The 15,367-nt window shown below is 41.0% G+C and overlaps 1 protein-coding gene across 1 annotated transcript in view; it reads right to left on the minus strand.

Annotated features, from left to right (window-relative positions):
* Window positions 1-15,367, minus strand: part of LOC144688449 (protein phosphatase EYA1-like) — a 261,652-nt gene that overhangs the window by 90,827 nt on the left and 155,458 nt on the right. The window contains exons 7-10 of the mRNA XM_078555016.1: window positions 14,757-14,839; window positions 11,009-11,189; window positions 7,709-7,851; window positions 365-448 (exon numbers count right to left, since the gene is read on the minus strand). Of these exons, the coding sequence (XP_078411142.1) occupies window positions 365-448; window positions 7,709-7,851; window positions 11,009-11,189; window positions 14,757-14,839 (491 nt within the window). The remainder of the gene's footprint in view (window positions 1-364; window positions 449-7,708; window positions 7,852-11,008; window positions 11,190-14,756; window positions 14,840-15,367) is intronic.

Below are 15,367 nucleotides of genomic sequence, written 5' to 3' on the forward strand. Positions count from 1 at the left end.
AATCTTTGCGCACCTGATTTTTCTATTTTCCATACATCTGGTGAATGAAGGCTAATAATCCTGGATGCTCTACATTTTATTATTAAGATCACTTGCAAAATTGGTTCACTCTAAATTCCAAACATTCAGTTTTATACTTAGAAGTTATTAAATCTATGGAACAACAGACCTTAATTTGTAATGGTTTCACATAAACAGATAGTGTTTTGGTCAACTGACTTTATATTACCCTGATCCTCAAGGGGTTAATTAAAACCTCTGTATACCACATAAAAGGGGGCCCATACCTTTAATTTGACAAATAAATACACACACAGCATTCTTTATCCTCTGAGGCATAGGGAGTTTATAATAAAGGTCCTACCTTTCCATATCGGGTAGCATATGTCCCTGTGAGTAATGAATGGAAAATAATGATGGTTTCATCCAAATCCCACACAAAAACCCGCTGTGAAGGAAAGAACCAAAGAAGAGGTTAGTTCAAAGTTACTGCCAGAGCCAGTCTACAATATCATTATTCTATGAATGGGGATTCATACATATTTCATAAGCTGGGTGCTGAATCAGAATCTGGCATGAATGCGGTCAATCAATCACTTGGAGCCGGTGACTGCATCGGGTGATTCTTAGCCACAATTAGCAATTCACCTCAGCAGTGACAGTCTGTTTAATCACCAAGAGGGGAAGCTGAATTAGAACAAGGATCAATATCTGATGATTCTGTAAATAGGATTGAAGAAAATATTTCCCTGAAATATTCAATATTATAAATCCACCTTCACAATAAATGTGTCGCGACTGTTCAAGTGTCAAATAAACAAAAGCCCCTGTTTTTCAGTTTTCATGGAAAATGGATGGAATCTCAGAATAATGTCCCCAAAACACTGGTAAAATCCTGGAAAATCCCATAGTCACATGCAATAAAAAAGGAATTTGAGTCATTCAGTCACCATGAACCAGTAGCCCTAATTGTAAGCAGACAGAAACCTGGAATTCAATCCCCAAAATGCTGGTTAAAAAAAATCACAGAATCCTTTGTAATAAAAGCAGAATTTGGCTTATTTCATTTACCGGAAAACATTGTCTTGGAAATGAGCAACAACAGAGACATACAATGGAAGTGTGAAATATCTAATGGGACTGAATGGACGAAGCAGCTTATAAATCCATGTTTTGTGTAACATAACCAACAATTCCAGATCTGTTCAAGGCTAGCTCATACAAAGAACAAGACCGCCTATCCTGGTCCTAACTTGGTCAGCAATAATAGAGAAGAACTGGCTTTCCCCACTAAAAGAAATACTTACATTTATATAGCACCTCATCATGCCTCAGAAATGGTTTAGGTATGAAAAATTACTTTATGGGGCGAATCTTCGGCTCGGCGAGCGGGGGGGCGGGGTCCGCTCGCCGAGGCGTAAAATGACACGGGGTGACGTCAAGTGTGTGCCCCGAGGTCACCGCTCGTCATTTAGATTTCCAGTTCGGCGGGCATGCAGCCAACTCAGCTGTGTGCCTGCCCAACTGTCAAAGGCCTATTAAGGCCATTTAACTAACAATTAAAATAATTAACGGAGCTGCCCGTCCAACCTTAAGGTCAGCGGGCAGGCGAAGAGCCCAGGCGGCCTTCGCATTTTTCATGGAACCTCATCCACGGACGGGATGAGGTTTCATGAATGATTTTAAATTTTCTCAAAAATTTTTTATTTAAATTAATGCACATGTTCCAGCTCATGTGACAGTTTCACATGAGGGGACATGTCATAAAAATTTTTTCAACACTTTATTGAACTGTTAAAACTTAAAGCTAATCTCCCTGACGCGTCTCTGTGCCTGAGGGAGATTCCTGCACTCTTCTGTGCGCATGCGCGAAAGAACGCACCCCCGACTCAGGGAACCCCCCCCACCGCACAGGGAGCGTTTAGCGTGTGCACGTCACGCTCGGCGGGCCTTAATTGGCCCGCCCATGTAAAATGACGGCCTGGACCCGATCGGGGGCGCTGATCAGGTATGCGCCTGCCTGCGCCCACTCCTGCACAACCCCCCTGACGGGGGGCAATCGCGATTGTTATATAGACAAGCACAGCAGCCATTTTCTACGCAGCAGAATCCCAAAAAATACACTACAACATATAATTAACACACTATTGGTGGTGTTAGTTAACGGAAGAATGTTGGCACTGGGAAAACGCCCCGTTCTTGTTCAAAATAATGCCATATGGGGTAAATTTGGCTTACGCAATACTGTAAGATGGGTACTATTGATTCAGGTGTGTGGTATACATCTGTACTGAATTCACTGAAAATGAAAATAGGGAGCGATGTATAACGGATGGCTGAATTAATATCACCCATTTTACAGCATAATCCAAAGTCAATACTATCATCGTGGGATCTTTAGTGGCCACCCCTAGTCAGGCAGGTGAATTTAATGCTTGCACCAAAGAACAATGCAGCACTCGCTCCATGCTGCACTAGAACATTAGCCAAGATTATCTGCTCACAATGCTGTAATGGTGCCTGAACCCACAGCTTTCTAACTCAAAGGTCAGAGTGCTACCATCTGAATCCAGTGCTGAGTGGAAGAGGAAAAGATGCAGAACAGGTCTGACTATCCAGTATTACAGGAATCAAGCTATAAGCAGAATATTTTAACAAACTTAATATTATACTAATGAGGTTCTCCTTTACATTGCCGTGTTAGCCTGTTGCTGAGTAAAACATAACAACCTGGAAAGCCTTTGAGTGAATTTCAAAATAAAGTCACACAGGTAATTCTGAAGGAGCTGAGTTGGGCTACTTTCATCTTTAAGGAATATATCTGGTGCCTTCTTTCCAGATTTATATCTAAAGCCCAATACAAAATTCCATAAAATCACACTACACAGGGCTTACTGCAAACTTTACCCAGACAACAAAACAAACATTTGGTGGCAGTCTCACTGATCAGATATTTTGCTAGAAATTATATAGATACTAATTATACTAATATTGAAGGCATATGTTGCAGAAATGCATTAAAGAACAATGTCATGAAATTGCTCACTCTAAAGTACATGCCATATAGATGATATCTCAGGGGAGACAGTTTAAAAATTAAGGGTCTCCTGTTTAAGACTGGGATAAGGAGAATTTTTTTCTCTCAGAGAAAAGCTGGTCTGTGGAACTCTCTTCCCCAGAGAGCAGTGGAGGCTGGGTTACTGAATACATTCAAGGCTGAGTTAGATTTTGATCAGCAAGGGAGTCAAGGGTTATGAGGTGCAGACAGGAAAGTGTTGAGGCCACAATCAGATCAACCACGATCTTATCGAATTGCGGAGCAGGCTCAAGGGGCCAAATGGTCTACTCCTGCTCCGAATCCACGTTCTTGTGTTCATGCGGACAGATTAAAAGGATAGGTGCTGGCCACACTGAAACAAATATGCCACAATGGCACATTAAAAGGGCATGTCACAGGGGACTATTAAAGTGTGCGTCATGAAAAGGATATGTCATTGGGACATTTTAAAGGGACACCTCACAAGGTACATTAATAGTAAACATTAAAGAACATGTAACAGACAAAAATTTAAGTCAAATTAAACAAGTTGCTTTCTTTTAAAAGTGATCCAGGCCTCGCCACGTCAATGTGTGCACAACACACAGAAGCAAGTGAGCACTATTTCACTGGATTATTTTTTTCAGATTATGCAGTTTCATACGGATATTCAATCCAATCAGAAACATGGCATCTTGACGCACTCTTTAATAGTCCCCTGTGACATGCCCCTTTAATGTGCCATTGTGGCATATTTTTTTCAGTGTGGCCATCATCTTGAGAAGATAGCACAAATGCAGAATACGACTGCTTTCTCAGTGTTGATTCAGTCAAGGGCATGTGTGGAATAGAATTGTCATCCCAGGAATGTGTAAAACAGGACTGAATATACTAGCTTCCCAAAGTTGAAAGGTGCATTAGGTTTTTTTTCACATTAAAGTCCTTAGGTGCATGCGAACAAGGAGCAGGAGTAGGCCATTCAGCCCCTCGAGCCTGCTTCACCATTTAGTAAGATCTTGGCTGATCTGATCGTAACCTGAAATCTGCATCCCACCTACCACCGATAACCTATCACCCCTTGCTTACCAAGGATCTATCCACTTCTGCCTTAAAAATATTCAAGGACTCCGCTTCCACCATCTTTTCAGGAAGATAGTTCCAAAGACTCACGACCCTCAGTGAAAACATTTTGCCTCATCACTGTTTTAAATGGGCGACCCCCTATTTTTAAACAGGGGCTGCACAGTAACAATAAAATACACTTGAGTTTTCATAAGTCGCACATTTTACCTTCTCTGTTTAAATACAAAGTTAATAACTTGGATAAACATTGGCTTTGCATTTGATACTGACCACACAAAGTTAGCAGCTACTTCATAAAAGTTGAAAAGTTTTAGGAAAGCTAACTTGTTCAGACGGAATTTTCCTTTGACATGGGCTTTTACAGAGATTACTTGGCCTGTTTAAGTGGTTGGTAAATACAGAGAAAAAAAACGAAAGCTGTATCATAACATTTGATTGATATCTCTGTAATGCTGCAACACTATGGGCAGAATATTATGTTCGGCATGCGGGCGTGCGCCTGACACGCCCGAGCGTAAAATGACGTGCGATGACATCGGGCAAGCAGTCTCGCGATATTTCGTTCGGTGGGCGTGCGCCGGAGTCAGCTGCGCGCCCGCCGACAATTGAAAGGCCTATTGAGGCCAGTAAGAAGCTAATTAAATTCAAATTTACACTGCCCGTCCAACCTAACGGTTGGTTGGGGGGGGGGGGCGGGGGAGGGGGAAGGCGAAAAGGCCAAACGGCCTTTACATTTTTTAGGAAACCTCATCTACGGGTGGGATGAGGTTTCCTAAAGCAAACAGACATCAAATAAAAATTTTATTTTTGAATTAAAAACATGTCCCAGCTCATGTGACAGAGTCACATGAGGGGGCATGTTTTATGACAATTTTATTTCCTTTAAACAGCGCTTCATCTGCCTGAGGCAGCTCGGTGCTCCAGGGAGACTGAAGCGTTCCTTCGTGCACATGTGTGAAGATCGCCTCCCCCCCCTCTGCCTGCACAGGGAGTGCTGCTGCCCGCGTTCCAAGCTGGGAGGGCCTTAATTGGCCCACCAGCGTGGCATCGCGGTGCAGAGCCAATTGCGGGCGGCGGTCGGCTTCCCAACCACCCCTGCCCACCCTTGCCAAGCACCCCCACCAAGGGCAAAATCCTGCCCTATAACGTAATCACAATATGCTAATGCAAGCATTGCAACTTTGTTACTACAAACGTAATGGCAATTTTAGCACCATGCTCTAGGCTTTCCTCCTCCCCCTCACTGATTCTTCATTTGATCTGGATGGGCCAGGGCAGACAGCAACACAGGGGCATATGCTGATTTGCTCCCCCATTTCCTGGGGGAAGGGAGCATCAGCACCAACTGCTCTGTGGGCAGTGAATGGTAGGCTTACGAAAATGAAGCAAACACGGTCGCAAACATTTTGCGTTCTTTGTGCACTGGAATCAGGGCCATCTGTTAAGCTAAGGTATCCATCCCCCTTGAAAATGGGGGCCCATGGGTAAAAACTGAAGATGTGCTGGAGCAAGAACTTTCAGAGCACAGCAGCCCAGAGGTCTCATCAGTAAGGTGAAACATTCATAGCCAGCAAAGAAAATTAAGAGATAGCTCGTCAGCCACCACCCGCTCCTCCTTGATATATGAGTAGTGGTGGAGGGCGAAGGGTCACGAATGTTATACCACCATGCAAAAAATGAGAGAGCAATAAATAAGGAAGCTACAGGGACAAAATAAACTTTCATTTGGAAAGGCATGGGCATCAAGGAGAGTCAGTATGGATTTGTGAAATTAAATTGGGTTTGACTAACTTGAGTAAGGATTAATTCCATGGAAGCCCATGGAATTAACTGGAAAGTGGCTGTTTGAACACAAAATTGGCACAGAGGTAAAGAGTGGTGGTTGCACGATGTTGTTCAGACTAAGATGTGCTTTCTCCAAAGGCTAGGTTGGGTCCATTACACTTTGAAATTTTTATAAACGGCCAAGACTTTTAAAAAATTTGTTCATGGGATGTGGACATCACTGGCTAGGCTAGCATTTGTTACCCATCCTTAATTGCCCTTGTTCAGAGGGCATTTTTTTTAAAGATTTCCTTCCCTAAAGGACATTAGTGAACCACACATGGCTTTTTACAACAATGGTTTCACAATCATCTTTTTAATCATGATCTTTAATTCCAGAATTTTATCAAATTCAGTCCAGGGATTTGAACTCAGGTCCCCAGGGCATTACACTAGGTCTCTGGAACATCAGTCCAGTGACAATGCCACTATGCCATCACCTCTCCCCCTTTACACTTGTGTGTAGGGAGCTCTATTCAAAGTATGAAACTTGGCAAGATAGTGATGAGGATAGTTATACGCTTCAGGATTGCATAGATGAGATGGTGAAATGGACAGAAACATAGCAGATTTAGTTCAATGCAGAGAAGCATGAAGTGATGCACTTTGGGAGGGCTAATATATACTATACATTACACAATTTTGATAAGTGTAGTTGAGCCTCTGTCCATATACACAAATCCTTAAAGGTGGCAGTGCCGGTTGATAAAGTGAAAGTGGTTTAAAAAACATGTGGAGCATTGTGGACAATTCTGGGCATCACACTTCAGGAAGGATGTAAAGGCCTTAGAGAGGGAACAGAGGAGGCTTACCAGGGTGTTACCAAGGATGAAGGACTTCAGTTAAGAGGAGAGGTTGGAAAAATTAGGACTGTTCTCCTTCAATTAGAAAAGATTAAGAGGTGACCTCGAAGGTTTTTTCCGATGCTGAGAAGTTTTGATAGACTAAATAGAGAAAACTATATTCTCTCTGGTGAGTGGGTCAATAACTAGAAGTAATTGATTCAAAATCATTGAAAAAATCCTAGAGGGGGGATGAGGAGAATTTTTTTTCACTCAGAGGTGTTGCGATCTGGAATGCTCTACCTGAAAAACCCGAAAAAGAATGTTAAAAGGGAGTTGGACAGCTTTTGGAGTTTGAGGAACTTACCAAGTTACAGATAAAAAGCAGGACTGTGGAAGTTTATATGCCTGCTCTTACAAAGATCCAGTAATGGGCTGAATGGCTTCCTTCTGTGCTGTAAGTTTCCATAATGATGAGCTGTGGCAAGGACATAATGCCTGCTGCACCACTTGCCAGTGGAGCTCAGGGAACCCCACCTGCTTCCATATGCTAAGGGCCTCAGGGTTGGGCTAATGCCTGTCATCAGAAGGGCATCTCTGGGGACAGGTGGAAGTACCACAACACCGGGCCTTCCCCCCAATGATGGGGAGGAATGGATGAAAGGCTTGGGTTCATAACACTATAATCATGTAATATTGCAACTGTAATGGTGACCATCTCACATTGTAACTCTCTAACATTATGTTCATAATATTCAGTCACAATGTGTAATGTTGTGAATGCAGTATTAATTGTCATGCTATAACCAGACTTCTGTGGTTCCTTGATGCTGTAATACAAACCCTGTAATGTTGTAGTTGTGATATTGAAATACTAAGAATGCAATTGTATACCACTGTAAGATTAAAACTAACACTGTAACTCCATAGCACTGTGGAAAGCATCAGCAAGATTCTGATAAATCTGATGATAAGCCAGTACCTCAATGTCAGTGTCTAGTAGAGGGGAGGGATCGTTGTTCCTTTTTGATCTTCCACGTAACTTTCCATCTGAACTTCTCCGCTGTCGATCTGAATCCAAATCTTTCACAGGGGTTCTGGCGCGATTGACAGTATTGTAATCTCCTGAAGCAAGCAAATGAAAACCATTCAGAACAATTTGAAAGCTAACAGGGACTCTTCAAGTTTCACAGTGATTGCATTTTTCGTATCTAAGTTTGTCACTTCTAAAAATATGAAAACACAACTGGCCCAGTTACAGTATAAAGACGTGATGACAGCATTCTACCGCTACTGACATTATAAACTGTAAAATGCACCAACACAACAATATAATGTAAAGAGCTGCAGAGCCTACGTTGCATTTGATAATGGTCAGACAGGATAAAATGTGGATAGTTCATGTGACAATGCTTTGTCTGCTGAAGAGCTAGAGAAACCTTACCTATTGGTTTTTTAGCTTTATACAGGGACTTTTATGATTTGCCCTCACCTCATTGATTATAATTATTTTCCACACTGATTCTGCTACTGGGTATGGTCACTTCCCGCAACAAGGCTGTTAATCCGCTTACATTGAGTGTAAACATTTTCCACATGGATTGTGTTGTCACACCGTAATGTGGTAATGATTGCCAGGCGATAAACTATACTGGAACTGGCTCACAGCTGAATCATGAGATTTCTATTCCATTTATAACATGCATTCCAAAGTATCTGAAGAAATTTTTTCCCAGTTATTATCATGCTGACGTGCCATAGGGATCTTTGTATGTTGGCAAAGCAGAATATGCCCTTTACATATGGGCTCCCTTCTCACGTTTCTTCACTTTACACCATAAGCATTTGCTAAGAAGGAAATTTATAAAGAATTCTATTCAAGACAGGCTCTGATATGTACCAGATTTTCACGTTAAACCTGTCACCCCAAAGCAATTATTTAAGTTCATAAACAATGACATATTCTGTTCTGCTCCTATTTCTTAAACCGATAATATTTCAGTACATTAGAATCACCCAGATCTAATAATACTTTGTGAAGTAAAAGTTTATTAAAGCTCATCATTTCTAATCATTTTTATCAAATAGGTTACAGTATTTTTATTAGATAAATCTAATTCAATATAGCATCAACATTTAATTTGCAATTAAAAAGAGCTAAAGATCAAATATTAGTCATATTCTCAATATTTGTTTCTACCTTGTTGCAAGTTAAGATAACACATGCCTGTGCTTTGTCATTACTTTACAGTTTTCAGATATTATTTCAACTGCTACCTATCCTTTACCCACTTGTACCTTGCTGAGAATGGCATAATAATCCTGGTGAAATTAGGAGAGACATTTTACAATAGGGGAATTGAAAATTATTAGATTGGCCTGGAGAAACTGAAAATTTTGCATATATTTTGAGGAGGTAACAAGGAGGGTCGTTGAGAGTATTGCATTTGATTTAGTCTATGTGGATTTTAGCAAGGTTTTTGGTCAATTGGTCACAAAAGGAAAAGCCCGTGGGATACAAGGCAAAGTGACAAGTTGGTTCCAAAATTGGTTCAGAGGCAGGAAGCAAAGAGTAATGTTTGGTGAATGTTTTTGTGAGTGTTTCCAGCGGTGTTCCATAGGGATCAGTAGTCCCTTGCTTTTTGTGGCATATATCAATGATTTGATCTTCAATTTAGTGGGTATGATTAAGAAGTTTGCAGACGATAAAAAAATTGGCCAAGTAGTTGATAATGAAGAAAGTTGTAGACTACAGAATTATATCAATGGATTAGTCAGGTGGCTGAACAGGGGCAAATGAAGTTCAATCTGGAAAAGTGTGAGGTAATGCATTTGAGGAAAGCTAACAAGGCAACAGAATACACAATAAGTGGTAGGATACTGAGAAGTGTAGAGGAACAAAGACTTTGGAGTGCATGTCCACAGATCCCTGAAGGCAGATGAACAGGTAGAAAAAATGATCAGAAAGGCATATGAATACTTCCCTTTATTAGCTGAGGCATAGCATATATGAGCAGGAAGTTAATGCTGGAACTGTATAAAACACTAGTTTCATCACAGTTGGAGTACTATGTGCAGTTCTGATCAATGCGCTATATGAACGATACAATTGCCTAGAGAGAGTACAGAAGAGATTTACAAGGATGTTGCCCCGACTTGAGAATTTTAATTATAAAGAAAGATTAGATAGGATAACATTGTTTTTTTTGGAACAGGGGAGGCTGAGAGGAGACCTAATTAAACTGTATAACATTATGAGAGGTCTTGTTAGAGCAGATAGGAAGGCCCAATTTCCCTCGGTAGAGGAGTCCATAACCAGGAGGCATGGATCATACAGTAAGAGGTAGGAAGTTCAAAGGGGATTTGAGGGGATTTTCATCCAGAGGGTAGTGGAGATCTAGAACTCATTGCCTGCAAGGATTTTGGAGGCAAAACCCTCATGACATTTAAAAAGTATTTGAATATGCACTTGAAGTGTCATAAACTACAAGGTTACGGACCAAGAGTTGGAAAGAGAGATTAGGGTTGATGACTATTTGGTGGCCAGCATGTACATGATGGGCCAAATGGCCTCCTTCCATGCTGTAAATTTTTATGTTCCTATGAGCCTGGAGGAGCTGGGAATGGTGCAATAACCCATATTTAAGGAGAGTTGACAGTGATGTAAGAGCAATGGTGTTCCAAATGGCAGTTCCATTTTAAAAATCAGATGGCCAAATATAAAGGTTTTACTTCTGATGACATAATAGTATTGGTTGCATATTGCGGCATTGAGAACTGGATGTACTGGTGCTTTTGTTTGTTTGGCTGATGACATTGGTGGGTGAGACCTTTTACCCCTCATCACTTAGCTTTTTTTTAACTTTTTCATGGGATGTTAAAATAGCTGGCAACATGAACATTTATTGCTCATTCCTAATTGCCCTTGAGAAGATGGTGATGAGCTGTTTAAACTTTATTCCTCCTTACAGCTAGTGCCTTCTCTCTCTCTCTCTCTCTCTCTCTATATATATATATATATATATACATACACACACACACACACGTGAAAGGTATCACATATATGTCATTGTGAAACCTATCAGGGACAAATCTGCGTTTGCTTCTTTGTAGCATTAATTTTTGATTTTGTTTTTCTCTTGATCCACAACTACTGGTCTTTGTTGCAGGACTGTTTGCATTGAAGTGATTCAGTCCAACGCTATGTCCAGTGCTGAAATTAAAATAGTAAACAAGAAACAATATCTTCTGGAACAGCTGAAGATTTATGTGCTGCCCTTACCTGACATTGACTCTGCACTTGTTTGATTGCTTATAGCAATCGGTGGCTCCGGGATCTGATAGGTCATTCCAGAAATGGCTGAAGGACTAATGCTATTTGCAGTTACATAAGGAGAGCTGTATGGAGAACTGTAATACTGTGGATATTGTCCCTGTGGGAAGCCTGGATATGCAGTATATTCCTTAGAAAACAGAAACAAGTGGCAATATATTAAATTATGCAATTGAAAAATCACTTCTGTACAATTAATGCCAGATCTGAATTCACAACCTCTGGGTTGTTAGCACAATACCATAGGATCTGCCATGGATCTGCTTTTAAGTCCATCTAGCCAGAAGAAACCAGGTGGGGCAGGGGTTAAATATATAGAAAGGACCCCAAAGTCATTTTAATGGCTTGAGCAGAACATCCTCTGCAGAAGCTTTGCTCAGTAGAATAGGGTTACCAACCCTCCAGGGTAGTCCTGGGGGTTCCCTTTGTAGACTCTTTGTCTCCTCTTGACAACAGGAACTGATAATTAATCACCAAAACACTGATGGAGCAACCCAGGAGAAAAACTATGTTCTTTCAGCACTTTAGTTTATTAATTATAAGTATATTGGAATTGGGAAAGATAAGGCTGTTTGACCGAGTCAAGAATCATCTAGCCAGGTGACGAAGAGTGCGTTTGCATTCTGGTTGGTGAGGAGAGACATTGTGGGAACATAGGACTTAGGAGCAAGAGTAGGCCATTCGGCTCCTTGAGTCTGCTCTGCCATTCAATAAGGTCATGGCTGATTTGGTTGTGGTTTCAATTCCACTTTCCTGTCTGCCCTCCCATAACGCTTGACTCCCTTGTCTATCAAAAATCTATTTAAGTCAGCCTTGAATAAATTCAGTGCCTCGGCCTACACTTCTTTCTGGGGAAGAGAATTCCACAGACTAACAACACTCTGAGGGAAATAATTTCTCCTCACCACCATCTTAATTCTTAATCTGTGTCCCTAGTTCTAGTCTTCCCCACAAGAGGAAACATCCTCTCGGTACCAACCCTATCAAGTCCCCTCAGGATTTTATATGTTTCAACAAGGTCACCTGTCATTCTTCTAAATTCCAATAGGTATAGGCCCAACCTGTTCAAACTTTCTTCATAAACTCATCCCAGGAACGAGTCGAGTGAAATTCTCTGAACTGCTTCTAGCACAATTATATCCTTTTTCAAACAAGGAGACCAAAACACAGAAGAAGATGGAAATGAGGAGAATTTTTTTCCCTCAGAAGATCGTTAGTATTCCAGATGTGATCTCACCAAGGCCCTGTACAACTGCAGTGAAACTTCCCTGTTTTTATATTCCATTTTCCTTGCAATAAATGTCAACATTCCGTTTGCCTTCCTAATCACTTGCTGTACCTGCATACTAAATTTTTGTGATTCATTTAATAAGACACCTAGCTCCCTCTGTACCACCAAATTCTGCAATCTCTCTCCATTTAAACTGTTGTTCTTTTCTTCCTGCCAAAGTGGACAAGTTTACATTTTCCCACATTATAATCCAAATTTTTGCCCACTCACTAAACCTATTTATATCTCTTTGCAGATTCTCTACCTCCTCTTGACAACTTACTTTCCTACCTATCTTGGTGCCATCGACAAATTTAGTTACTATACATTTGGTCCACTCATCCATGTCATTGACATAGATTGTAAATAGTTGAGGCTCCAGCACTGATTCCTGTGGCACTCCACTAGTTAGAGCTTGTCAACCTAATAAAGACCCATTTGCCCCTACTCTCTACAACCTGTTAGCTAACCAATCCTTTATCCATGCTAATATGCTATGCCCTACACCATGTGCTCTTATCTTGTCTAGTAGCCTTTAATGGGCACTTTATCAAATGCCTTTTGGAAATCCATGTACATCACATCTGCAGGTTCTCCTTTATCCATCTTATTTGTTATTTCCTCAAAAAACTTGAATAAATTAATTAAACACGCTTTCCCTTTCACAAAGATCTGCCTGATCCCACTATGGTTTTCTAAGTATCCTACTATAATCTCCTTAATAATAGATTCTAGTAATTTCCCAATGACAGACATTAGGCTAACAGGCCTATAGTTTGTACTGTGAGAATGGTCATGGTGACCAACAGGAAGGAGCGTGGGGGTGTGGCAATTGCGGGGAGGAGATCATGTGATGTAATCTCCAGGTTTACATCCAATCAGAATTGGCAATTTTACAGTAGAAGCAGCCAGAATAGAGAGGAAGGTTCCCAAAAGTAAATACAAAAACTTATTGTGGAGCCAGGTGCAGAAGGAGTGCTCCTTAATAGACAACTGCCCATTCTGCATTTAAATCACCTCTTGTTTATCAATGGTTGCAGTTCAGCCAATTCCTATTCAAGAAACAAAATTGCTACAGAATTTCGAACCATGACACATAACTACTACACCATTACGACAATAATCTCACTGATTGATTGGGGCAGACGGTGAATACCTGAGGCTTTTCCCACTCATTGTCATACTCATTTCTTTAGCTGATTGGGAAAGAGGTTCCACACATAAGTTTCCCCCGTCAGCTATGATGGGGCAGTTGAAGGAAGTAGATTTGCGGAATGGAATTGACTATGATAGTTATCAACACTGCTCTGATTCCACAACATGAAGTTTGGCTCTGCAACCAAGAAGATATTTCTCTAAATGTGATGTATAGGGATCATTACTCTGAAGTGCACTATTAAGATGATTTGAACTTTGTTTTCCACACCATTCATTTTCCAGGAATAATGTCCACTGTATAGTTCTTTGTGAGACACAATGCTATTCCTGGTGAGTTTCTCAAAGGGCAGATAACTACTTTTTTTATTCATTCATGGAATATGGGAATTACTAGCAAGGCCCATCCCTAATTGGCCTTGAAATGGTGGTGGTGAGCTGTCTTCCTGTACTGCTGCAGTCCGTTTGGTGTAGGCACTCCTAAACGTAGATAGGTTGTGAGTTCCAGGATTTTGGTGCAGTGACATTGAAGGAATGGCAGCAATACATTTTCAAGTCAGGATGGTGTGTGATTTGAAGGGGAACTTGGAGGTGTTGGTGTTCCCATGTGCCTGCTGCCCTCGTCTTTCCAGGTGTAGAGGCTGTAAATTGGGATATCTTTGGACGTTATTGCTGAAGTGCATCTTGTAGGTGATACATGCTGCAGCCACAGTGCGCAGTGGTGGAGGGAGTGAATGCTTAAGATGGCGTGCCAATCTAGTGAGCTGCTTTATCCTGGTTGGTGTCAAGCCTCTTGAGTGCTGCTGGAGTGGAGAGTATTCCATAAGACTCCTGACTTGTGCCTTGTACATGGTGGAAAAGTTTTGGGGGAGTCAGGAGGTGACTTACTCTCCACAGAATGCCCTACCTCTGACCTACTCTTGTAGCCACAGTATTGATGTGGCTGGTCCAGTTAAGGTTCTGGTCAAAAGTGATCCCCAGGATGTTGATGGTGAGGGATTCAATGATGGTAAAGCCATAGAATGTCAGAGGGAGGAAGAGACTTTGTGTTGTTGGAGATGGTCATTGCATAGTGCTGACATGAATGTTACATGCCATTTATCAGCCCAAGCCTGAATGTTGTCCAGGACTTGCTGCATGAAACTTTGTTTTATGTGTCCTAATATTTTCAAATACTAGCTCAGAAAGTGTAAACACAATAATGTCAGTCCCAAAGGGACTGCCTACAAGTATCTCAAACGATCTGTAGGTAAAGAATCGAATGAATCATACCTGTTGTGCATTGTTAAAGCCTGTAGAACTGGTGATTGTATTATTTCCCTGATAAATCCCTGATGTTGCTGTCAGACCACTACCTACGAAAGGAGAAAAGATCCAGTTATATTCACAAAGAATAAGCACATATCGGCACACATACCGTGACTGCAAGTCTGCCCTATTTTCAGTATGCTCATGTATTTTGTATACATATCATAATGGCCCTATTCTTAACCCCCCTATAAACCATCTGTTCTCATTGATTTAAACAACTGCTGGTTTAAACAATCCAATTTTCATGAAGGAATATGTGCAGTGAATGCCAAGAGAGAGAAAGAAACATTTACAGATGGACATAACTATAGACAGACAGATTTATGAATGGAGACAGTTACAGATGGATAGGTTTGCACGTTGATAGATTTACAGATGGACAGACTTATAAATGAACAGGTGGAAAGGTTTATAGATTGGCATTGGACAGATTTATATAATGACAGGTGAAGTCTACCAGACAGACAAATGGACAAATTTGCATTTGGAAGACCTCTAGATACATAGAAGGATAATGGGCTAGGGTGGAAATGAAAAACGGATAGATTCACAGGTGGATAAACAGATTCCTG

The sequence above is a fragment of the Cetorhinus maximus genome, chromosome 13, assembly GCF_964194155.1.
Source record: "Cetorhinus maximus chromosome 13, sCetMax3.hap1.1, whole genome shotgun sequence".
NCBI lineage: Eukaryota > Metazoa > Chordata > Chondrichthyes > Lamniformes > Cetorhinidae > Cetorhinus > Cetorhinus maximus.